At 42.6% G+C, this 27,618-nt stretch overlaps 1 protein-coding gene across 3 annotated transcripts in view; it reads right to left on the minus strand.

Annotated features, from left to right (window-relative positions):
- LOC126192404 (protein similar) overlaps positions 1-27,618 on the minus strand; it is a 734,705-nt gene that overhangs the window by 349,285 nt on the left and 357,802 nt on the right. The window contains exon 1 of one of the 3 annotated variants that reach the window (XM_049932601.1): positions 14,822-14,957. The exons of the other annotated variants lie outside the window; for them this stretch is intronic. Coding sequence (XP_049788558.1) covers positions 14,822-14,859 — 38 coding nt within the window. The 5' untranslated portion in view covers positions 14,860-14,957. Of the gene's footprint in view, positions 1-14,821; positions 14,958-27,618 lie in introns of those variants that run through there. 3 annotated transcript variants of the gene reach the window in all.

Below are 27,618 nucleotides of genomic sequence, written 5' to 3' on the forward strand. Positions count from 1 at the left end.
CCCAGCCCTGGCGTACGAGCCACGTGTCCTGGCATCTGTAAGGCCAGCAGTACCTGTAGTTCGAATCGTTGCAGTTTATTTCACTTCACGAACAGCTTCTTCGACAGACAGTGGGATAATCGGTGCATTTCGACCGCATCACTAATGATGATATACAACAAAATTACGTTTTTACGTCTGCCTGGGTCTCAATTTTATGAGATTTTATACGAAACTACTACCAGTACTACTAATACTCGTAATAACTACTACTACTACTACTACTACTACTACTACTAATAATAATAATAATAATAATAAAAATAATACATCAACAGCTGGCCTTACAACATAAACTTTTAAAACAACAAGTTCCTACATACAAGTATGCACCACAAAATGTACTGGAGAATGATGAATACAAATTATACTGGAACAGAACCATTATAACAGATAAAACAACGCCACATAACAAACCTGACATCATACTCACCAATAAAAAGAAGAAATTAACACAACTAATCGAAATATCCATACCCAATACAACAAATATACAAAAGAAAACAGGAGAAAAAATTGAAAAATACATCCAACTGGCCGAGGAAGTCAAAGACATGTGGCATCAGGATAAAGTTGACATCATACCAATTATACTATCAACTACAGGAGTCATACCACACAATATCCACCAATACATCAATGCAATACAGCTACATCCAAACATATATATACCATTACAGAAATCCGTAATTATTGATACATGTTCAATTACCCGAAAGTTCCTAAATGCAATATAACATGTACCATACAGCAAAAAGGAAGTGACGCTTGATAAAGGTCCGCGTCACTCCATTCTTAACCAGACTTAAAAAAAGTCTGAGAAAAACAAAAAAAAAAAAATAATAATAATAATAATAATAATATACAACTACAGAAATCCGTAATTATTGATACATGTTCAATTACCCGAAAGTTCCTAAATGCAATATAACACATACCATACAGTTAAAAGGAAGTGACGCCTGATCAAGGTCCGCGTCACTTTTCATTTTTAACCAGACTTAACGTCTGAGAAAGTAAAGAATAATAATAATAATAATAATAATAACAAATCTTGCGTTTTTTCCAAGCTAATGAATTTTTTTTCAAATCAACAGCTTTTATCTTGCGCATTTTCCTTTCACGGATTTCGTATTCATTGGCTGTTCCTTGTAATGCATAATGTATTTGGCCTTCTGTTCTCACTCAAGTGCTGTTATAGTTTGCGCATAGTATTTGCCATAACTCATCCACCTTCTTTTATACTACCTCTTTTTTATTTCCAACTCACACATTACATCTCTTTTTCCAACTCGCACATTATACTTCCTTCTACACTTGCATTTCGAAAGCTTCTAAACGCTGCTAATGTCTTTATGGTATGTACTCTTCAGCATCCGGTCCAAGAGACTCTTCACCAACTTTCTCATCACGACCTATTTCAACGTCGACAGAAAATTTTCTGATTGTTATACATGCCCTGCTGTTCTTCGATAAAGCTTCATCTCCTATGCTTAGTAATGTAAACGGCCTGCCTGCTTTACCATTTCTCTCCCTCTTCCGGTTTTCCTTTGTGGCCGCCAGTTTTTTTAACGTTATTTATCTTCATAGGACATTGTTTACAGCTATTCCTTCACACCTACAGAATATTTATAACTGTTTCTTAATATTGTATCATTAACATGAACCATGGGACCTTGTCGTTGGTGGGACAGGCTTGCGTACCTCAGCGATACAGACAGCCGCACCGTAGGTGCAACCACAACGGAGGGGTATCTCTTGAGAGGCGAGACAAACATGTGGTTCCTGAAGAGAGGCACAACCTTTCCAGTAGTTGCAGGGGCAACAATCTGGATGACTGACTGATCTGGCCTTGTAACATTAACCAAAACGGCCTTGCTGTTTTGGTACTGCGAACGGCTGAGAGCAAGGGAAACTACGGTCGTAATTTTTCCCGAGTGTATGCAGCTCTACTGTATGGTTAAATGATGATGGCATCCTCTGGGGTAAAATCTTCCGGAGGTAAAGTAGTCTCCCCATTCAGATCTACTCAGGAGGACGTCGACATCAGGAGAAACAAAACTGGCGTTCTATCGGATCCGAACGCGAAATGTCAGATCCCTTAATCAAATGGTTCAAATGGCTCTGAGCACTATGGGACTCAACTTCTGTGGTCATCAGTCCCCTAGAACTTAGAACTACTTAAACCTAACTAACCTAAGGACATCACACACATACATGCCCGAGGCAGGATTCGAACCTGCGACCGTAGCGGCGGCCTCGCGGTTCCAGACTGTAGCGCCTAGAAACGCACGGCCACTCCGGCCGGCCCCCTTAATCCGGCAGGTAGGTTAGAAAATTTAAGAAGGGAAATGGATAGATTATAGTTGGATAAAGTGGGAATTAGTGAAGTTCGGTGGCAGGAGGAACAAGACTTATGGTCAGGTGAATACAGAGTTATAAATACGAAATCAAATAGGGGGAATGCAGGAGTAGGTTTAGTAATGAATAAAAAAAAATAGGAAAGCTGGTAAGCTACTACAAACAGCATAGTGAACGCATTATCGAAGCCAAGATAGACAATAAATGAAATTATGCAGATAGTTACGGGAGACGAAAATTTAATAGTCATGTGGGACTGGCATTCGACAGTAGGGAAAGGAAGAGATGGAAAAGTAGTAGGTGAATATGGACAGGGAGTAAGGAATGAAAGAGGAAGCCACCTGGTAGAATTTTGCACAGGTCATAACTTAATCATAGCTAACGCTTGGTTTAAGAATAATGAAAGAAGGTTGTGTACGTGGAAGAGACATGGAGACATCGCAAGATTTCAGATTGATTATATAAAAGTAAAACAAAGATTTAGAAACCAGGTTTTAAATTGTAAGACATTTCCAAGGGCAGATGTGGACTCTGATCTGACTATGAACTGTAGATTAAAACTGAAAAATCTGCAAAAAGGTAAGATGTTAAGGAGATGTGATCTGGATAAACAGAATGAACCAGAGGCTGTAGACAGTTTCAGGGGGAGCATTGGGGATCTATTGACAAAAACAAGGGAAAGAAATACCGTAGAACAAGAATGGATAGCTTCGAGAGATGAAATAGTGAAGGCAGCTTAGGACCAACTAGGTAAAAAGACGAAGGCTAGTTGAAATCCTTGGGTAACACAAGAAATATTTAACTTATGAAAGGAGAAAATATAAAAATGCAGTAAATGAAGCAGGCGAAAGGGAATACAATGGTCTCACAAATGAGATGGACAGGAAATTGAAATGGCTAAGCAGGAATAGCCAGGGGTCAAATGTAAGTATGTGGAAGCATATATCACTCGGGGTAAGATAGATACTGACTACAGGAAAGTAAGAGAGACTTTCGAAGAAAAGAAAACCATATGTACGAATATCAAGAGCTCAAATGGAAAACCAGCTCTGAGCAAATAAGGGAAAGCAGACAGGCGTAAGGAGTATACATAGAGTCTATGCAAGGGAGATGCACTTCAGGGCAACATCGTGGAAATGGAAGAGGTCATGGAGAAAGATGAGATCTGGAAATATGTGGTAAGTTCCTATGGGACCTAACAACTGAGGTCATCGGTCCCTAGGCTTACACATTACTTAATCTAACTTGAACTAACTTACGCTAAGGACAACACACACACCCATGCCCGAGGGAGAACTCGAACCACCGACGGGGGAGCCGCGTGAGCCGTGGCAAGGCGCCACTGACCTCGAGGCTATCCAGCGCGGCGAAGATGAGATCGAAGATATGTTACAGCGTGAAGAATTTGATAAAGCACTGAAAGATGTAAGTCGAAACAAGGTCCCGAGGGTAGACAACATTCCATTAGAGCTATTGACAATCTTGGAAGAGTCAGCCATGACAAAACTCCTGCAACTAGTGAGTAAGATGTATGAGATAGGCGAAATACCCCCAGACTTCAAGAAGAATATAATAATTCAAATTCTAAAACAAGCTGGTGCTGACAGGTGTGAAAATTACCGAACTAACAGTCTAACACGTTACACCTGAAAAATACTAACACGAATTCTTTACAGAGGAATGGAAAAACTGGCAAAAGTCAACCTCGGGGAAGATCAGTTTCAATTCCACAGAAATGTAGGAACACGCGAGGCAATACTGACCCTCCTTCACTTGGAAGACAGGTTAAGATAAATAGACTTAGAGAAAGCTTTTGACAATGTTAATTGGAATACTCTCTTTCAAATTCTAAAGGTTGCAGGTAAAATACAGGGAGCGAAAGGCTATTTACAATTTGTACAGAAACCAAATTGCAGTTATAAGAGTCGAGGGGCACAAAAAGAAAGCAGGGGTTAAGAAGGGAGTGTGACAAAGTTGTAGCCTGTCCCCGACGTTATTCAATCTGTATATTGAGCATGCAGTAAAGGAAATAAAAGAAAAATTTGGAGTAGGAATTAAAATCCACGGAGAAGAAATAAAAACTTTGAGGTTTGCCGACAACATTTAATTCTGTCAGAGACTGCTAAGGAATTGGAAGAGCAGTTGAACGGAATTGACAGTCTTGAAAGGAGGATATGAGATGAACTTCAACAAAAACAAAACGAGGATAATGGAATGTAGTCGAATTAAATCAGGTGATGCTGAGGGAATTAGATTAGGAAACGAGACGCTTAAAGCAGTTAATGGAATTTGCTATTTGGGAAGCAAAATAACTGATGATGGTCGAAGTAGGGAGGATATAAAATGTAGACTGACAATGGCAAGAAAAGCATTTCTGAAGAAGAGATATTTGTTAACATCGAGTATAGATTTAAGTGTCAGGAAGTCCTTTCTGAAAGTATTTGTATTGAGTGTAACCACGAATGGAAGTGAAACATGGACAATAAACAGTTTGGACAAGAAGAAAATAGAAGCTTTTGAAATGTGGCGCTACAGAAGAATACTGAAGATTAGATGAGTAGACCGCGTAACTAATGAGGACACACTGAACAGAATTGAGAACAAGAGGAATTTGTGGCACAACTTGACTAGAAGAAAGGATCGGTTCGTAGGACACACTCTGAGACATCAAGGGATCACCAATTTAGTACTGGAGGGAAGCGTGGAATGTAAAAATCGTAGAGGGAGACCACGAGATGAATACAGTAAGCAGATTCAGAAGGATGAAGGTTGCAGTAGTTAGTCGAAGATGAAGAAGCCTGCACAGGATAGAGCAGCATGGAGAGCTGCATCAAACCAGTCTTTGGACTGAAGACCACGACAACAACATCATTAACAAATAGTTTACACCTGATTTTTCACCTGGCTGCACTTTTTACCTGAAGGCATTTCTTTAACTGTATGTTGAACTAGCTCCCCTTCAATGCGTGCTATTATTTGTTTCCAAACTTTTACTTTTATTTTCTGCATCATACACAGAATGGCTAATGCTCTCCTTTCTTTTTCAATGCATGTCTCTTTTGTGCAGAGTCATCATTGGATTCCTGAACTACATTCCATCAAATACTGGACTCGCATTCGGGAGGATGGTGGTTCGAAAGCCCGTCCGATCATACACATTTAGTTTTTCGAGGTTCACCCCAAATTCAGTTAAGGCAAATGGTGCGATGGTTTCCTTGAATATGACACAGTTAATTCGCTATCTCAATCCTTGTTTGTTTCCGTCTCTAATTAGGTCATGGTCAACGGGACATAATACGTCGTCAAAATATGATTATTCTGAATTGACGTTAGCCGTACACTGTTAAGTGCTCAACTTAAGTGACATAGTATTACTTGTCTAAAACGGAAATGTTTGTGGAAACGATAGCTCATGTTCGACAAAGCAGATGACAGATCACTCTATTACGCCCCGGAAACACGGTTCCTCCACTAACATAATCGTTCCATCTGTAGCTTGAATGAAAAATTATTGTGACGACTATACGCTGAGAATGGATACTTCTGCATTACGCAACTTCCATCCGCCCGTGGCAATGGTGTATTACCACGATGTCTTCGGAAACTTACCGTTCAATTATAGCGAGTGTTATCTCGTACCAAGTGACAGATAAATACTTTTTTCAAATAATTTAATCCGCTGCGTTAAAGCTAAATGTTCAGTAAACAACATTGGGTCGTTCCACGAACAGCGCTGTTGGAATTAAGCAAACGATCGATAAGACGGGGAAAACGGCACAACGATGTTGTGACACCTGCCTGTAGTGACCAGGAGGTACTTGTATCAGCTTGTATCAAGTTACCTTTTTGAAGAGAAACGCAGGATGCTAATTTTATGTACTTCTTTATTTCGATGCACAACTTTAAGTTCCACAAGCGGAACACAATCATTCAGTTATACACGCTGACAGGACGATCAAAATCGACCGAAGGACAGATCCTTTACAGAAGTGGGTGACGGAAAAATAGTACAATATTTTCAAAACAACGAAAAATGTGCGCAGCCAGTCTGAAACACTTTCATTTATTAATCAATGCACATTTCGGAGACTTAGCTCCGTTTTTAGGGTGAATATTTTCGACGGTCGAAGATTATCACCAGAAGACGTAACAGATGGAAGGATCCGAAACGAGTTGCAACCAATAAATATAGATTTTGATAGTAGTTCACGGAGTGTTTTGTTGTTTCAACAGTTTACCATACAGTAATCGACTCACACTTCGCAATTGATTAAACATTTATATTTTCAGTCACAATCACAAATATTAGTGTGATATAGTCCAACGTAGAGAAAGATCATCAGTATCGTTGTTGTTGTTGACTTCAGTCCTGAGACTGGTTTGATGCAGCTCTCCATGCTACTCTATCCTGTGCAAGCTTCTTCATCTCCCAGTACCTACTGCAGCCTACATCCCTCTGAATCTGTTTAGTGTATTCATCCGGTGCCCTCCAATACTAAATACAGTGTATCACACTAAAATATTGAAGGAACAACGATGTAAAAGACAATCACGACATAAATGAGAGCATATCATCAATGAAGGATTGCGACAGTCACTTTATATTCATCTGCTGTCGCTCTTGATCCGTCTGGGCACGTTGTCTTCTATTCTATTTGTGTTTGAGATCGCAACATTTTTTCGTCATGCAAAGTTTTAGTTAACAACTGGTTCCAACTGACAGTAGCAGGCATGGTCTATACACAGCCATAATTTGACGGTGAATCTGTGTGTAACTTACACATTTTGCCGACATGAGTCGCGCTGTCTCGTGTACTTTAACTTTAGAGTGCGCCTCTTCTCTCTTAATGCGCAATGGTTTCAACGTGGGACGACATGTTTAACCAACGTTCTCAAGTCCCTCCGTAGAAACGATAATCTTCTCTCTGTAGGACTGGCTATCTGAAGATTCCTTAAACGCTGAAAGTGATAATAGCTGTGCAAGTTGTTTGTGGCTGGGACTGAAAATACAAAAGTTTTATATGAACTAACAATCGCAAATAATCTTTCACTCGGCTAATTTTCACAAATATGGTTGCGTGCAAAGTAAAGTATGGTTTCTTAAAAATGAATCTCACTCAAACTGATTTGTTTAGGTACGTAATGAAAAATCACTTGCTTAGAGTCCTTCGTATCACCTGGCAATAATCCACAAAAAGTAGTTATCACCGTTAAAGATGATCTGTGGTAAAGAGAACGTTAAGGAATGGAGATTGCGTTAACGCTTAAGCCGTCCTCACACGTCAAGTGGCAGCTAATGCTGACGTGGACGCGGGCGAGGCATTCGATCTCATGAGGGAGAGCGCAGTCGACGCAAGGAACGAGTTGCTTGGCGCAATTTCCACTCTCAGCGTTCTCCAGCGGCGTTTGTCTGCTTTATCTGGCTCGCAAACCACACAGTTTGTTTACGAAAATGAACGCTCATAAAATATCTGCGTTAATTATCGTCAGCGATTGTCGAAGATGGACGGAGAAAAGAAGATTTTGGACTCGTCGATGGCTTGAACAGCGAATTGCTTGTAGAGGAAAACTACGTAACACTGTAACATGATCTGAGATATATACTAGCAGAAGTTATTCGTTAACTGAATTGAATGTTCATCTCACTTCCGGTTTTAAATCGAATATCGTTAAGGTCAGTTTGGACAATATTCTTGACGTAGCATTGACTACCACACTCTGGAATAATGTACTTCATCGTGTAACACTAAAAACATCAACTACAGACTGGCATCCACCTACCGATATGTAGTTTCCTTTTCTTCTTTTCTTTTCGTAGCGTTTTTGAGAGATCCGCAAATTTCGGATGCTCTGAAATACTTTACATTTATGCCACGTATTCTACGAGAAAGAAAATCCGCCAAATACGATGTTTAACGCCATAAAATATGGCGGCTCCTATGTTCCGATTGTGACGAAGACGATGTCGAACTTCATTGGCCACGTTCCTCTTCACGAGGCAAAAATCGGACGTGCCAGATCCTTTATTTCACGCTCCGCGGTGTAGTGCAACGTGAAATTCCATGCTGTGACGTCACCAGCTCCTCGTAAACGTGCGTTTTCACGTCCCGTGAGAGGATGGCTTTAGTGAAGGATGTTTCACCGCCACGCCTGGCCAGGCAACGACGTGGGACGTGAGGCAGTGCTGTGGCTGCCGTCGACTTCGTGGCAGCTAGCTTGTCAAAAGGCCACAGAGCTGCTGACACTGCGAGCGAGTGGAAATGTCACACAAGGCTGCAGCAGCGATATCACTGAGTTACTGAGAAACGATGATTTCGAGCTATTGCCGGTCTCAGCATTAATAAAAGTATTCACGACAGCGGCAGAGCTTTCTTGAGATAACAGTTTTACCACAGAGCGTGAAAAACGTTCACTTCTGGTTTTTACGTGCTACGAAATAGCTTTCGAACTCAACTCTGAACTTGACTTTCCTTGCTCGTACCACGCCTATAGAGCGCGTGCCATAGAGTGAATTCTTTGTCAGAGAAAACTTTAATCAGACGGATCCTGTCTTTTTTCAGTGCTGATTACAAGTGTGATCGACTCCTTGCCTCATATTTAATTGACTTAGTTGAACAATGGATTGATTGAAGGATACGCAGAATCCAATGCCCGTTGAATAGTATAAACGACACGATATTGGGAGGTATCCCGTGACTTTTGTTACCTCGGTGAATCTACCACGTGAAACACGTAGAGTCGTGCTTGAACAGTAAGCAAGCCCGCCCGGTTAGCCGTGCGGTCTAACGCACAGCTTTCCAGATTGGGAAGGAGCGCATGGCCCCGGCACGAATCCGCCCGGCGGACTTGCGTCAAGGTCCGGTGAGCCGGAGAGGTGTGGGTCGTTTCTAGGCGGTTTTCCATCTGCATCGGCGAATGCGGGCTGGTTCCCCTTATTCCGCCTCAGCTACAATACGTCGGCGATCGCTGCGCAAACAAGTTCTCCACGTACGCGTACACCACCATTACTCCACCACGCAAACTTAGGGGTTACACTCCTCTGGTGTGAGACGTTCCCTGGAGGAGGGGGTTCCACCGGGGGCCGAACCGCACAATAACCCTGAAAGAGTGGTTCGGTGTGGGGGGGCGGAGGTGTGAAGTGGACTGCGGTAGTCGTCGTGGGGTAGTGGACCACTGCGGCTGCGGCGGGGACGGAGCCTCTCAGTCGTTTCTACCCCCCTCCCCTCCGGTTAACTTGCAATGCAATACAATACAATACAGTAAGCAAGTACCACGAAAACTGCAGCAACGAACGTACGAACGTTTGGTAAGCTTTAAGAAACGTGGCATAAGCAGACAATAGACACATTTTCATTTGCGCAGTCTGAAGCACATAAATTTCGCGCATGACTCAGCATCCCAAAATCATTGTGTGTTGTGTAGCAGAAGAAATAACTTGACCTTAATAAAATTCTCGCCTTTTTCGCTTGCCATGCCAGTTCAGGACAAAGAAACGGCGCCAACACCATCAGTGTCTTCACGACAATGATAGTGTCATAAACACAAGCTAATCACTTACACAGAAGCTAGTCACATCGAACAACAAATTCTTACGCTTATGGAGATTTTGAAGGAGCACTTGAGTAATTATTTTTCTAATATAGTTTTTTCACATATTATTTTAATGGACTACACGAAAGCCACATTTTTAATTGTTATTCAGATATATGCACGTAATCGCCTAGTATCGAGATGCCAAACCTGAAAGTAATAGCGTGAATAAATAACCATCATAAGGTGACTGGTGCAGATGAGCAAATTCTGTAGTACAATCACGGTTAAAAAGATGTCAACACTACACCATAGATTAGTGTAGCTTCTCGCATCATCAATGTAATAAACAAATTATCAATTCTAAGAAAGTCATCATTTAAAACAAATCGCTAAACTGATTTCTCTAGTCTTTCTTTTGAATTAACAATCTACACTACGGTACATAACGATATGCTACTGAGAATCCAAGACACAGATATGATGAAATGAACACGGGACCCAGTTCGAAAATGTGACAGAAGGAAATAAACCGACGTTTAGCGTTTAAAAGATCTGTCAACTTTAAGGTCATCAGAGACGGAGGACAGCCCAAAAGTATTTTCGGACAATGATGTGGAATTGTTTCCTTTGTCGAGAACTGCCATTCAATATTCTTATGCAACCAGTCTTGCGCGCAGTTATATGCCAGTAGTAGAAATACCGTCCAAATTAATTATTGGATAATACTGACTACCGATTGCGTAACAAACGTTTTTATGCAAACAAACACTAAAATTCGCTAGTGAAAAAAAAGCAATACTCAGCATCTATTTATCATTTTCTATACTATAGCTGACAGAAAACCGCAATCACAGATAACATACTTCATCTTGTTTTTATTAAAGCGAAGGTAGCAATAAAGCGCTATCTGTCAATTTAAAAAGTACCTAGAAGCGTAGAAACATGCAACCCATAGAGAAGGTAGCAATAAAGAGCTATCTGTCAATTTAAAAATTACCTAGAAGCGTAGCAACAGTCAACCCTCAGTAAGGAACAGCTCTATGAAAATAAATATTGGGTGGTGAATATTCGTGACTTGTTCGTAACGAGAGCGGGTTGTTTTTACTGGCGTAAATTATATCTCTAGTAAGTCAAAGTTATTAGAACAAAAACAGCATATTATCAAACACAAATTTTTACTTGAGTTTCACATGCTATGACCTTCGCTTATACACACACCAAGAAAAGTTTTGCATCAACTCGGTTCCGAGAGTTCTGGAACCAGTACTGAAAATTGGAATAGAGATCAACATAACCATCATTTCCGCCCCTTTTATTTCTCATGAAAACCGCACATTGCATGTAGTACCACTATACAGCGAGACCTTTAGAGATGGTGGTCCAGATTGCTGTACACACCGGTACCTCTAATACCCAGTAGCACGCCCTCTTGCACAGATGCATGGCTGTATTAGTCGAGACATACTATCCGCAAGTTCATCAAGACATTGTTGGTCAAGATTGTCCCACTCCTTAACGGCGATTCGGCGTAGATCCCTCACAGTGGTTGGTGAGTCACATCGTCCATAAACAGCCCTTTTCAGTCTATCCCAGGCATGTTCGATAGGGTTATGTCTGAAGAACATGCTGGCCACTCCAGTCGAGCGATGTCGTTATCCTGAAGGAATTTATTCACAAGATGTGCACGATGGGGGCGCAAATTGTCGTCCATGAAGATGAATGCCTCGCCAATATGCTGCCGATATGGTTGCACTATCGGTCGGAGGATGGCATTCACGTATCCTACAGCCGTTACGGCGCCTCCGATTACCACCAGCGGGCGTACGTCGGCCCCACATAATGCCACCCCAAAACAGCAGGGAGCCTCCACCTTGCTGCACTCGCTGGACAATGTGTCTAAGGCGTTCAGACTGACAGCGTTGCCTCCAAACACGTCTGCTCATCGGTGAAGAGAACGCGATGCCAATCCTAAGCGGTACATTCGGGATGTTGTTGGGCCCCTTCTGTACCGCGCTGCATGGTGTCATGGTTGCAAAAATGTACCTCGCCATGGATGTCGGGAGTGAAGTTGCGCATCATGCAGACCACTGCGCACAGTTTGAATCGTAACACGACGTCCTGTGGCTGCACGAAAAACGTTATTCAACATGGCGTTGCTGTCAAGGTTCCTCTGAGCCATAATTCGTAAGTAGCGGTCATCCAATGCAGTAGTAGCCCTTGTTCCGCCTGAGCGAGCCATGTCATCGACAGTTCCTGTCTCTCTGTATCTCCTTCATGTCCGAAATGCATCGCTCTGGTTCGCTCCGAGATGGCTGGATATTTCCCTCGTTGAGAGCCCTTCCTGGCACAAAGTAACCATGCGGACGCGATCGAACAGCGGTATTGACCGTCTAGGCATGGTTGAGCTACAGACCACACGAGCCGTGTACCTCCTTCCTGGTGGAAAGACTGGAACTGGTCAGCTGTCGGACCCCCTCCGTCTAATAGGCGCTGCTCACGCATGGTTGTTTACGTTTTTTGGGCGGGTTTAGTGACATCTCTGAACAGTCAAAGGGACTGTGTCTGTGATGCAATATCCACAGTCAACGTCTATCTTCTGGGAACCGGGGTGATGAAAAACGTTTTTTGTTGCGTATAGAAGATAACCACAGCTCCCGTTAATATAAAAAAGAAAACTGTTGAGGTTCGTCATAGCGGAGCGAACTATAGTTCCTTCTCCTCTGGGATTCTTTAGTCGTAGGAGACGTTACTCAGGCATTTATTATTTCTAAACCTGATATTAAGTACACAGGAATAAATAAAATATCGTCTAAATCAAAATCCGGTACACACAAACAGTATATACTTTTGTGAAGAGAGTTTTTCAGCGGCTGCACAGAAGCACTTCACCAAGACGGGTGGAATCACAAAACATTTGAAAGTTGAAGTCACAATAAGAATGCGAGATCGGGTAATGTTACCTCAACACTGGGTCTTGTCTTTCACGTGACTTGTCCCGAAAAATCTGGAAGTTTCTGCATACTTAAAATGCTATATAACTACAAAAATATGGCTCAGAGGAATACAGAAGTTACAGTCTCCATAAGAAGAGGATGGACTACAATATGCACAAAACAATGAAGCCACATTATATTTAAATTATATTTAATGTGGCAAAAAGGAGTACAAGTTAAACCGGAATTTATATGAACTGAGATTGCAATCAAAGATTGGTACAAATATAACAAAAAGGAAATTTAATTATTAATAAAGTAATATAATCATATATTAGCTGCAAGAACAAAAATGCTATTTTATTTCATGATTCAATCCAAGGCTTCTCTGCCATGATGTGAATTACACCTACGACATAATCTTGCGCATATGAAAAATGCCTAGTCATCCACTGTTCCGAATTTAACGCAACCTCCGCATCTTCAGCTAATTCACGTAATGTTAGGAAGGTCTCATTAGCAAAAAATGTATTTAACTCCGCGGGTCTCCTGATCTTAGTTTTACTACCAGATACATTTTGCATACAGCTGTTTCTTTGCAGACAGATTACATAAAACTTAAATGTATAAGTATCAAGTAAATGTGGGGGAAAATGAGTCACACATGTACACAGTCATTACGAGAAATCAAATTAAATTACATCTGTCATAATGCAAACATGTAAAACAAGCACTACTGAGAATGAGTACTTACTTTGACGTTCCTTTGGCAATACTACCCACGACTTCATAAACGTCAGCTTCATGTTTCTTTGATTATTTTCTAGCGATAGCATGATATCATCAATACAAGTTTGTCAATCACCTGGGAATAGTCTGTCTTCTTGCAGCAACTAACAAGTGCCATTCTGTACATTGTCTCCCTTTGGCCGCCTGTAGGTGGCAGCTAGATCTCTACGCAAAACATTCTCAGAAGTACGATTACGTTTACAATTGGCATCTTAAACATTGATTTCTATCTGTTAAATGTGAGATACATTAAGCACATTTCTTCCAAACGTTTAGAAGACAAGACACAACTATTTATAATTACACTGTCGACGTGATTATCAGAGAGCAAAGTATGGTTTTCAAACATAATTTGGAGTGGGGTGGGGAGAGGGGGGGAGAGGGGGGGGGGTGTAGCATGATCGCTTATACAGTAACGGGCAGCGCCACGTTTTGTAACAGGAAACTTCGTCTTAACCTGAGCCTGTGCGACGTGGATGCCTAACTGAAACGCCTAACATTCAAAGCAGCCGCCTCAATGCTGCAGAAAAAAACCTATAATATGCAGACGTTCAATTCAGTGTCCAGCCCCCTCAGAGCACAGTCTCCAAGTGTCCTCAGAGCACAGTCTCCAAGTGTCCATCACTTAAAGTTTTTTTACTTCACTTATTGGGTTTAATGTCTATGACGAAATACGTAAGTTAAGGGCAGCGCTATCAAAGATAGCGTAAACAGTTGACGTCCGTCACTGCAATGATCTTGGTGCCAAAAAATGCTCGTGACCAAATATGTGAACACAAACACAACAACAACGTATGAAGAACGCAGTGCTCGATATCAAACCTGTGACCGTGTGTGGTACTTCTCACAAAACGCAGTACACATCACTAGACACATTTCTTCCTTGTCTTGTGAGTCCAGATATCAGTGACGACAAGGAAACGGCACTCGCATCTTTAATTTTTTTCCCCACAAATAAAACGCAAGGTTGAGTCACTACAAATCTAATCTTTCTGAAGGTCAGAAACTGTAGAGAAAATGAACTAAAAGTTCGATCTGCATAATAAAATTACTATTATAAATACGAAAATTATTGCTACAGATGCTAGTGGCACTGGAAATTTATACGAAATCACTGCGATAAAATTATTCGAGTGTAGTTCGACACACCATACTGCCACACTCACCTAATCCTGTCTTCTTCCCGCAGTCGAACTCGACACATGTTTATTCCAACTGTCCGGAGCAAGCACGATTCACTTTAATACGCTCAACTGCCCGATTTAATTACAGAAACGAGCTCGTACGCTGCTATCTTTTCCCTGATACTGAAGCACTTTCCGGTCGGATTCTCTCTGCAGGCGCTATCTGCTCATGACGTAGGCAGTACTTATCGCCCAGTGGCTAGAAATGATTATACCAGTAAGTGCACAGGAGGTGTATCTCTGCGCTTTCTTACACTTTGTAGGATATATATACAGGTAGATCATGCCTTTCTGTTTGTTATTCCGTATCCTCACTGGGCTTTGGCAGTCAATGAATCCCGCAATTTTTGGAAGTAGCTGCTCTAAGCAGTAAGTTTCTTACACTGATACTGATGATTCCCGGACATCCAGGACATCTTCAGTGTCTCTCCTTCAACGAAGGGACCGTGGATGCAATATTTTTAATTGCACATTTGTCCACGAAAATCGGATCACCGAGACAGGACCACAGCTTTGGTTGATGTTCTGTACCTTCTCATTGTATATTTCGTTCTCCAATGGCAGGTGGAATTGTGCTTCCAGCCAGTTCTTTAAGAAACTTTTTTTACGCTTAAAGCCTTAATCAAAGAAATAAAGAAGGTAAAAAAATAAAGTATTCACGCTATTCAAATTGAAATTAACATCAAATAACTTCCTGTAATGCAGGCCCACAGCCTCTAAAAGTTCTTTAAATGAGGTCGTTTAACACTTTCAGCTGCAACTATTTTCATTGTGCTGTTGCAATTTCGGCTTATGTGCAGAGTCAAGCAGACGGATTCGATGTCATATTATCGGGTTCATCACCTTTGATGGTAACAGAGTCAATGGCTATCATAACATGGGTTACACGATACGTGCATTTGTGATAGTTACATGCAGGTTGAAGTCAGTTAACAACATAAATGTATGTATCATGTTAATCATGTCACTGATGACAGCCGTTGACTCTGTTACCAACAAGTGTCACAGCCCTACATGAGCAGTGTTATTTGTAGCCAGTTTATATGCTTTAATACGACATCGAATCCTTCTGCTCGACACTATACATAAGCCGAAACTGAAGGAGCACAATAAAAACAATAATAGCCATAAGCACAAAATTACGTCATTTAAAGTACACCAACTTTGGCGTAAAGTATAAATTATTTTTGTAATGAACTAGAGCTGCTTTAACATCTAGCAGAGCGCTAGGCAAATGATCAGTTTTGTGGCAAAGGAGGCGGGTTATGATTGCACCAGACTATCAGAATCTTGTGTTGACCTTGTAGGATTTTAGGTAGTGAATAAGGAAGTCTCATCTAATGAGTGGATAAGAGCGGAGAGGACTATAGGTGGTTAGAAGGCTTATATTTCTGCACGAATTTCTGAATCCGGAAGTAGAGAGTCCGTTACATCGGTGCAGGGCGCGCTTGTACACGAAATTCCCTACATGTGACGATGGTATTGTGTCTCTGCATAGTTTGCTAGTGAATGTCAAAGTCTCGGCAAGTAACATAAAACTGTGAACATAATAAACTTACTACTTGAGGACTTGTATTCGTAAGTGTAGGGACCTCGTGGTCACCCGTACTGGGACTCACTCTCACATTTCCCATATGGGCATAGGGAGGAGGGGAGGGGGAGGGAGGGGGAGAGAGGGGGGGGATTTGTGTCAGCAATGGTCGGAGTGCAGTGTTCACTTTGAGATAAGAGTAGAAGCATCACCAACAATTCCCTCGGCAGAGGTTTGATGCTCGAGTTGTTCTGTTAAGGTGCTCTCTCAACCGTTGCAGTCCGGTTGTTTCTGAGAAGCGCATGGCATGACTGCCGGCCGAGATAAGAGTAGGCACGGCATCCGCGTGGCTTGCAAACCGTTGCGACTCAGCTGCTCAGAGTCCACCTCTACTACCTGAGACAAAAACATCTGCTCCTCTCAAATGGCAACTGTAGTGGGGCTGAAAGCCGCTCACAACACGCCCGTCTTCAATGAAATCAACGTCATCACGCATGGTGAGCGAATGCAAGGTTAACACAAAGCAAAATGGAACGTTCAGATTGGCTCTGAGCACTATGGGACTCAACTGCTGAGGTCATTAGTCCCCTAGAACTTAGAACTAGTTAAACCTAACTAACCTAAGGACATCACAAACATCCATGCCCGAGGCAGGATTCGAACCTGCGACCGTAGCGGTCTTGCGGTTCCAGACTGCAGCGCCTTTAACCGCACGGCCACTTCGGCCGGCTGAACGTTCAGATTACTCCCGAGCATATTCTTCCCTGTCTGAAAGAAAAATAACCCCATTGGATACATTACAGAATGCTATTCCGTCACTCTTTGCTATCTAATTAAGAACGAAGCTGTTCGTCAGCAAGCTACCATTACCAGTTGCCCTATTGTTGCCTTTCTTCTTCTCCTTCTTCCGTTACGGTCTCGATAGGACCATGAGTAGCCCCCTCAGGAAGTGCGTTTTCTTCTCGTCCCAGAACCTCTTCATCCTCTCTCTTCTGCTCTGTTCTCCAGCTCTTTTTCAGAGATTTTCAGTGTCCACTTTTCTCGTCAGCTACACTGGCGACTCTCTTCCCTTTCCTGTACCCTTCGCTGTCGTTGATCTGTGGCATACTGGTCGGTGTGCACTTGTTTCTCCAAGTTTCTTTCCCTTCTACTATGACCGCTGTGCAGACCAGTCCTAGGCTAACAAACCACCACTTGGTTCCCGTCTTTCCTCTAGTCCTCTTCGTTGTTTCCCATACTCTTTTCGCCACTCGGTCTATATTAATCCTGATTCCATGCCCCGCAAATCTTACTTTTTAAGCCTGATTTCTTCTGATACTGTCCTCGAACTCCTGTACAGTTCTTCCCTAGGTCTTTGCTTTCATTTATCACCACCTCGTCTAGGACCCAGTATTTTCATCAATATTTTTCACCTTTCTGTAGTTGTTCTGGATCGTATTTTCCTAGTGCTTTCGTCTCAGTCGCTTAAGTATCACATAGCTCGCCACTGAGTTGTAATGTCTCATCTCCGTGCCGTTAGGTATATTCTTTTTACTGCGTATGTCTCTGGTCATGCAGAAGGCTGCACTCATCTTCATCCGCTCTACCATTCCCTCATTGCCCCTGTTTCTTCTTATACATATTGTTATTGTTGCCTAACCGTAGTACTCCACATTTGCTTAAAAAGTAACTCCACACTCTAACTCCGTTAAGATTAAGGAGTAATTCGAGAAGGGCTCTGAGCACCATGGGACTTAACATCCGAGGTCATCAGTCCCCTAGAACTTAGAACTACTTAAACCTAACTAACCTAAGGACATCACACGCATCCATGCCCGAGGCAGGATTCGAACCTGCGACCGTAGCGCTCGCGCGGTTTCAGACTGAAGCGCCTAGAACCGCTCGGCCACCCTGGCCGGCTAAGGTGTAATTACTAGGAAGCGAATGTGGTGTATTATCATGTGATAAGGATAACAAATCAGATGATTGCTACATGCTGGCACTACGTTTCATGTTACTATAATGAAATACATAATGACTGAAGGAACAAACTCTGCGTAATAAATCGACAACAGAATCATTCACGGGCCTCACCTGACAAAGAAAATTTTAAAAACTTTTTCTTTTCTAAATTCCTTCAGCGAATTGGGAAAGGTACTCACACGGTGATCACATACGATGCTATGTTGCGCAGTATGAGAGGGGAAATTATATTTCTCACGAAAATATTGTTTCACTATTACTGCCTGCGATTTAAAAATATTAAGGTATTGAAAACCGTTGAATTATTTGCTCTTGAATTTATATTTTCTCGCAATGATTTTCCTTATCTCGTAATCAGTTTCTGGTGTGCTCAGCCTTTCCCAGAGCATACTTTGAATAGATTCAGCTACAGTACTACCGTCCGCAAATAAGTATGATTCAGAAGGAGTGAATATGTGATAGAACTCTTTGACACACAGTTTAGCTTTCCGAATCGATATGTCACCATTATTACTATAGGATTATTAAAAATTATTGTCAACTACGTTGGGAAGGATACTGAAAACGCTCGTTATTGCATAAAAGAAAGAAGGGAAAAAATGTTATGGGGAATATGAATACAGCGAACAGCCCTGAAGAGAGATCATTGTTGCTGCCCTGTACGGGCTGTACATGGCATACGAAATAAAAGTACACGGTCAGCTTCTACTCTAACTTAAAAACCTAATCGTCACTCTCGGCAGTCAAAATTGGTCAACTTCAAGAAAGCGATTCATGGTTCAAAAATGGTTCAAATGGCTCTGAGCACTATGGGACTCAACTGCTGAGGTCATTAGTCCCCTAGAACTAGTTAAACCTAACTAACCTAAGGACATCACAAACATCCATGCCCGAGGCAGGATTCGAACCTGCGACCGTAGCGGTCTTGCGGTTCCAGACTGAAGCGCCTTTAACCGAAAGCGATTCATGTAAACCGTATAAAAGATTGCGTGATGCAATAGCGTTCATTTGACAAGCCTCAGAACAATAATTGAAAATACAGCAGTATTGGTACAACAAATTACCCTTCACCCCCACCCCGCGGGAGGGAGGGAGAGTGAGAGAGGGGGGGGGGCTAAGGGGGGGGGGGTTGGAGGCAGGTCTTTTGCTCACTAGCTTAGGTCTCAAATTTACGTAGCGTCTCGTGTACAGAAGCAGTCTCTATTAGCAGAAATATTTCCATCGTGTCTGCACGCAGCTCTGCCCTCCGTATGTAGGACTGTAACGAAGTCTACTCTCATGTCCTCTACACAGAGTGCCTGGCGATAGACTACGATTTCCTAGCATCTACTTTCACTCCTACCTTGCAAATAAAGCAGTGATATTTCACAGTTTCTACAGCAATGCCCTGCAGTGTGCGACACATTGCTTTAATACTCGTTAATGGAGATACATTGCGTTAATTTACGTGAGTGACTTGACAGCAGAGAAAACAGGTCCATGATCAACATAGGGAAGGACGAATTCATTCTCCATATTAAACATGTCATAGAATGATGAGAATCAATGCTACAAAGCATATCACGAGAGCCAAAATCGAAAAGTAGCTTGGAGGACGATTCTCAGGTGATCTAAGTGAAACGATAGCTCTCAAAGGAAGGAATATCAAATTAGGAAGGGCATACAGAGCGCATATCACTGACTAAGAAGATCCCATAAGAATCCTTAAATTATAAGAAAGTAAATTCTTGCGAAAGGCAGCGGGACAAAGGATTCTGCCAGATGGTAGACAATGGTACAGACCTAACGTCGAACTCTACCACCGCCATGAAAATCTGATCCTTGCCGTCAGAACAAGACGACATGCTTTCTATGGCCACCTGTAGGGAATGGACCCGCACACACTGTCTTACAAGATTTTCAAATCAGTCAACTAGGGTAAAACCACTAGGTCCCTGAGGTTCAAGCAAATAGATAAAAACCTTCCAAAACATCAATTACTGACAGCGATGACTATCATAATTTAGCTATTGAAACCATACCCTTCCTAATATCCCTTATACAAGTTAATCACAAAGAGACCTCAAGAAAGTCCGAGGAAAGCAAGATAGAGTTCAGCAAGAAAATGAAGGACTACTGGGCTAACAGAAAAGCTCACGGTACTAACAAGGAAACAGCCAATACACTTCAACAAGAACACCAAAAGTGGCAGATGACTACAGCAAAAAAGCGCGCACCAAGGCCCACAGGTGGCCCAAACCAGCTCAAAAAATAATGGACTATTTTTAGATGCGAAACGATGCAATCCTCTGAATGAAGAACGTAGTACATCGCCTGTATGTATCTCTACCATGCAGTGCTACATCATTATTTTCCATCACAGAAACGATAAAATGTGGCAGCAGTAATAAATAGATCACTATCCAAGCGTACAGCTTTTCTGCACTTTTAGTTATCGCCCGAAGAGTATGCAAAGCTGCAATTCCTGGTAGTTCCTTCGATCACCATACAAACCTCCTTCTACTTGGTTTGGCTGCCAGTTTCTTATAGTGCGATATAATAACAAGTCCAGCATAAATTCACACCGTTGCGACCCTACAACTGAAAACGTTTATGATTTGTACCCAAGAAGGAAGTGTGGAACACCAGATAGAGGGCGGAAGCTGGCGTGGCCTGGATTACGAAGCCTCACGGAATTCGCTTGAAAATCTTAGACAAGCCACGGACAACATGAATCAGAGTGGCAAAACGAAGATTTCAGCCACGTTCCTTCGGAATGCGAGGCTAGAGTGTTAACCAATGCGCCATCTCGATCGTTCTAGCACTGCAACCGGACGTAAAAGTTTCTCTCCCGTTTCATTTGAGTTCAACATGTGAGCACGCGAAGACTGGTGAGCCGGTGCTGTGTAGAGAGAGTTCAGCGAGCGCTTGAAGGAAACCAGGTTGATAACATATATCGAAGAGGCTACTGTTGACGTCAATAGGCAGAGTTTGTAACGGCCAGCAATCGGTCGGTTTGTGTGCGGAGAGGCTTCCTGCCTGTTCAAACAGGCGGCCGGTGTTCTGAAACTGTCCATCCCGGACCATGGGCGCCCCCAGTGCCCACCACACCACAGGCCACGCCAGACACCGGCGCGGACGTCACAGACGCCTCCACATGGATCGGCGTTGGCCGCTTGCAATTCCGCCTTCGTCTACGCCGAGGCCGCAACACACGTGCGCTGCTACGTTGATCGTAGCCTGAAATCCATTGACGTCAAATGCCTTTCTTGTTGACTACCACACTAGCTTCACGTAGTTCCTCGGCTCCGAACACAACACGGGTGGCTCTCCCTGCAAAAGACTCGCCAAAGGTGACCTTATCAACGCAGTTAAGTATATGGTTACAGTGTTTAGCAAAAAGTTATACTAATTACCTCAGTCACTGCACGAATATCATTCAGACAGTGTTAGTAATATTGATAGAGAAAATATGCTTTTTTGGATTTCTAATAATAATTTATTTATTCATTCATTGTAAAGAAAGAAAACAGTTGTACACTAAATTTAAAAAAACTGGAAGGATACAAAAAGCAGACTTGAGCCACAGGTTTATAAGGAGTAACTGGGGCCAGTCCTTACTGTCTCGGAGCATTCAAGAATATTATGTAAATTGAAAGTGGACGGGGAGAAAGGACAAGAAAGGGAAAGAACTGATGATATCAGCTGCATCGGGACTTTATGCAGAATCAGCGGTGACGAATGAAAATGTTTGTCAGACCGGGACTACAAACCGGGATCTCCTGCTTACTAGGTAGTTGTGTTAACCAATGCGCCATCCGGACACAGTGATTATCGCAAAAACGTGGACTGTCTCGGCACGCTCCCCGGCAGACTCATATTCCCACCTTGCGCCGCCACTTACCCGCAGTCCCCGTCCGTATCCTTTTTGCTCGCTAACTTTACATTCCCACAGGAGACCGAACGTAAATGTGCATCTGCACTGATGCTTGTGGGTTCTTAGTCCATCGAGGTAAATCAGCGCCAAAGAAAGTTGTATAGGCATGCGTATTCAAATTCAGAGATATGTAAACAGGCTGAATAAGGCGCTGCGGTCGACAACGCCTATATAAGATAACAAGTGTCTGGCGCAGTAGTTTGGTCGGTTACTGCTGCTACAATGACAGGCTATCAAGATTTCAGCGAGTTTGAACGTGCTGTTATAGTCGGCGCACTAGCGATGGGACACAGCATCTCCGAGATAGCGATGAAGTGGGGATTTCCCCGTGCGACCATTTCCCAAGTGTACCGTGAACATCAGGAATCAGGTGAAACATCAATCTCCGACATCGCTGCGGCCCGAAAGAGATCCTGCAAGAACGAGACCAACGACGACTAAAGAGAACCGTTCAACGTGACAGAAGTGCAACTCTTCCGCAAATTGCTGCAAGTTTCAATGCTAGGCTATCAACAAGTGTCATCGTGCGAACCATTCAACGGAACGGCTTTCGGAGCCGAAGTCCTACTCGTGTACCCTTGATGGCTGCACGACACAAAGCTTTAACCTCGCCTGGGTCCGTCAATACCGACATTGGACTGCTGATGACTCGAAACGTGTTGCCTGGTTCAAATGGCTCTGAGCACTATGGGACTTAACATCTATGGTCATCAGTCCCCTAGAACTTAGAACTACTTAAACTTAACTAACCTAAGGACAGCACACAACACCCAGTCATCACGAGGCAGAGAAAATCCCTGACCCCGCCGGGAATCGAACCCGGGAACCCGGGCGTGGGAAGCGAGAGCGCTACCGCACGACCACGAGCTGCGGACATGTTGCCTGGTCGGACAAGTCTCGTTCCAAATTGTATCGAGCGGATGGACGTGCATGTCAGCAGGGGACTGTTCAAGCTGGTGGAATCTCTGTAATGGTGTACGGCGTGTTCAATTGGAGTGATATGGGACCCCTGATACTTTTCGACACGACTCTGACAGGTGACACGTACGTAACCATCCGTCTGATTACCCACATCCATTCACGTCCATTGTGTATTCCGACGGACTTGGGCAATTCCAGCAGGGTAATGCGACACCCCACACATTCAGAATTGCTACAGAGTGGCTCCAGGAACTCTCTTCTGAATTTAAACACTTCTGCTGACCATCAAACTCCCGAGACATGAACATTATTGAGCATATCTGGGGTGCCTTGCAACGTGCTGCTCAGAGGAGATCTCCTCCCCCTCGTACTCTTACCGATTTATGGACAGCCCTGCAGGATTCATGGTATCAGTTCCCTCCAGCACACTTCAGACATTAGTCGAGTCCATGCTACGTCGTGGCGCTGCACTTCTGCACGCTCGCGGGGGGCTGCACGACATTAGGCAGGCATACCAGTTTCTTTGACTCTTCAGTGTACGAATACTTGGTGTCCGTTGATTTGGACGGATTTTCGTGATATATCTTCAGCATTTAATAGCATTCAAGCACATTTTCGCTGAGTGCGTTATTCAAGGGGTGTCAAGTCGGATAAGTCCCGAACTGTTGTTTACGGCACTGCATGACACGTCTTGCGCCAGACGAAGTTAGTGAGTGAGGTACCATAGTAGTTAGATCACTGGACTCGTATTTGGGAGGACGGAGGTTTAAATCCACGCCCATCTATCAGATTTAGGTTTCCCGTGGGTTGCCCAAAAAGCAAATTTCGATATAATTCTTTAGAAAAGTATTCGGCCGATAGTATTCCTTATCATTCCCCTATTTCAGCATTTGCTACTCTCAAATGGCGCCGTCGTCGACGTGGCGTTCATTCCTCGTCTTCCTTTCTTCCAGATATTCTTCTTCAAGTCGAGTCCATCTAGTTTAACTGAAGGGTCTATGATGTCTTGAAGTTAAGACTGGCCTTCATACCATGGCGCGCGAGGTGTAGACAACTTTTAGTAAGGTGCATCTTGAGAAACGGACAGCTAACGCAGGAGTATGTCTACACACACACACACACACACACACACACACACACACACACACACACACACACACACACACACACGGCCGCCAAACTTGGTCACAGATCTGTCACCGTCATTTGAAGCGAGAGCACAAGGCAAGTGCCACCAACGGCACTTCCAAGGGCCAAGCAATGGAAAGGGGCCAAGCAATGGAAATATTCGAATTCAGAGACTACACCACTTATATCAACTTGTAGGATCTATCAAACGATAATTATCGTCATCATCATCATCATCATCATCATCATCATCATCATCATCATCATCATTTCAGAATGTTCTGCACTGAAGAAAACTTCAAGTTCCTGCAGATGACAGACAAAAGAATCGAAATACTGACAAAGAATGTGGAATATTAATATAGGTGCACACATGAATGTATATGTTTTATTAGTTAGTATATTATTTATGTGTGCTGTCTGTTCTTTGGGACATGACTCGTAGTGACTGTCATTACAAAATTGTTGTTGGTGGTGATGACGGTGAAATAACTACTTCACTGCTTTCGTAGAGGACTGAACAACATCTACTACTTGTACAGTGTGTATGACAGTGTAGTGAAACTAGATTTTATGGTGTAGCAATCCAAGGGTAGTTTATTTTTTTCCCCAACCCTAACCATTTCACCAATGCTTCTTCTCAATAGTTTCTCTTTAAGACAGATTTCAGCATAGATAGTTTTCTGTAATTCATGACGGTAAAATAAGCCGTTATATTATGGGACTAGTTGTCTTCTATGATCTCAGATCTGTTTTTTGGACTTTGTCTTAAACATTTCAATCTGAAGTGTATCTCTTATCAAATAATGCATTGTATTTACCGATTCTTACAAAATCTCCCTCCTTGACTGGTACCATCGCAGCCGGCCTTGGCTGTTGCCGCTCTGCCACGCTCTGAACACACCAGACTTAACCAGTGCGTGATAGATGTACTACAAACGAAGCCGAAAGACCACTATCACAATGCACGATAACCCACAGTCTCAAAAACAGTTACACTACCACTACATAAGCACATACTTGGAAACTTAAGTTACGAAATTCAAGCTAAACGCCACAGAGAAAGACACAAAATTGATACCAAGTAGTATGGTCTTCAAAAAATTCTTTAAATGATACTGATACTAACAGCCACCATGCCTCAATGAGGGAAAAAATCAATATACCCAAGGAAGTGACTAGTAATGTAATGATGCGCTTAACATTTTTTATTTCAAAGTTAATACTAGAGCATACAATAGAAAATTAAATTTTATTAGTGATAAAGCAACAACCCAAGCAACATAGCACGTCAGGAACAAGAGCCTTTGCATTGATCGCTCATTGTCAATAGCACTATCATCATCAGAGAAATTGAATAATAAACTAGCTGTATCAGTCTGTGTGTGTCTTACAGTGAATTTAACTTCTGTTATCTTTCGATTTCTATCCAATGAACTACACTAGCTTCGGAAAATGTTGAAACAAGCATGTAAAACGAAGAACAACTTGTGAACAAATAGATGTGAAGGAAGGCCATGGAAAAAATGCTACGGATTGGTGCTTACTGGCACTTTCGGCAATATGTTGGAATATATTATTGCGTTAATTTAAGTCACTGTCTGCTGCTAATAAGTGGCTCTGATCAATTTATTTCATTGTTATACGGGTAACAACGGCGGGAGAAATAACTCCAGCACTCATCAGAAATAGTATAGGGAATGAGCAGGCAATCTGAACTGGGAAGGCCTAACAAATGAGCATCCAGTGCGATGTGACGTGGTACAAGGAGCGCACGTTCAAACTATTTGTACGCCACAGTCGGTGAGATGGCTTCAAATAACGGCCGCCTTTCAAACAGACCACTCTATCCCTGTATGGAAAGTAAAGAAACCTAAATATTTGTAACAAGTGTCGCCTGCCTCTTACTTTAGAGTTATTTGCAGATTGCATGTAGTTATGTGCAGGTAGGGGTACTAACACAGCTCTCCATCACTTGCTATAAATTCTCGAGCATTATCTCCAAACTGAATTTATGTTTCTATGAGTGAGTGTATCTTAAATGGGCGTCAAATCGATCAACTACATTCTAAAATGGTGGAAACGATGCCTATATCCCAAAGGTCTCACACCACAAAATCCATCAAAGTACTTGCTCAATGAAATTAAGGGGCTCTAAGAGGGATGAGGATGGTGCAAACTGTGAAAATAATAAACAATAAGTTTGAAAACTGAGTTTTATCAACACACAAGAACTGAAAATATAGCCGTGACGTTGTGAGATACAGAAGTCAGAAAAACTAGAATAACTACATAAAATCAGTTTACGAATCAAGGATAGAAAAATCGTAAAACAATACAGGTAGAAGACTGCTCAAAATGAAACTAACCAACAATCTAGACTTTTGATGCCAGTGGGATAATGATAATGAGTCTCAAAACATGTATAGCCCGTCGGACCACGGTAAAGTAAGATCTATGGATTTGAAGTTCGTACCACAGAATACCTTTGACATTCTATTGACAGTGTTTGATACAGAATAAACTTCCTGATAAGTAGCGACAAAGCGGGGTGGTAGCCTACAGGCTTTGCAGTTCGAGCTCCATTACTTCGCGCACAGGAATTACAAATTGCAAGGTAAACTATTAGACTAGAGGTTTTGGTTTTCAAATGGGACGCTACGAGAAAATACGACAGCTACGTGCAGCAAAGCATACTTTGAAGAACTCCATTAATATACTTCATTTAACACAGCCACGGCCGATTCGTTCTCACATCCTTCAACAGTACACCGCGTGGCCGCTACGGTCGCAGGTTCGAATCCTGCCTCGGGCATGGATGTGTGTGATGTCCTTAGGTTAGTTAGGTTTACGTAGTTCTAAGTTCTAGGGGACTGATGACCTAAGATGTTGAGTCCCATAGTGCTCAGAGCCATTTGAACCAACAGTACACCATGTCACATTACCAAGTAGTCGCCCAGACGTTAAAATGTAAATCATCTTTTAACTAGAGGCCGGCAAGACCCAAATATAGGTTAAAAGATGGCAGAAGTTAAAGTTACCGATGAAACATTCCCCTAGGCGACGGTTAGGTAACCGGCCCGCGGTTGTTTCATTCCGGCCCACTGGGCCACGCGATAAATTCATTAAGTAAAGAAACAATATTCACGACGCATAGATAAATGTAAACATCTGAAGACAGCGTAAACATAAAGTGAATTCACTCTCTAAAACGCGTGTTTCGAGGCATCATCTGTTGGCGTGACGTGTTGGGAAAGGGGTGCCATTCATAAACTGACGCTATGGTTCTGGTTTTATTCGCTACAAGCCGCTGGTGTCGCG

This window comes from Schistocerca nitens, chromosome 1 (genome assembly GCF_023898315.1).
Source record: "Schistocerca nitens isolate TAMUIC-IGC-003100 chromosome 1, iqSchNite1.1, whole genome shotgun sequence".
Lineage (NCBI taxonomy): Eukaryota > Metazoa > Arthropoda > Insecta > Orthoptera > Acrididae > Schistocerca > Schistocerca nitens.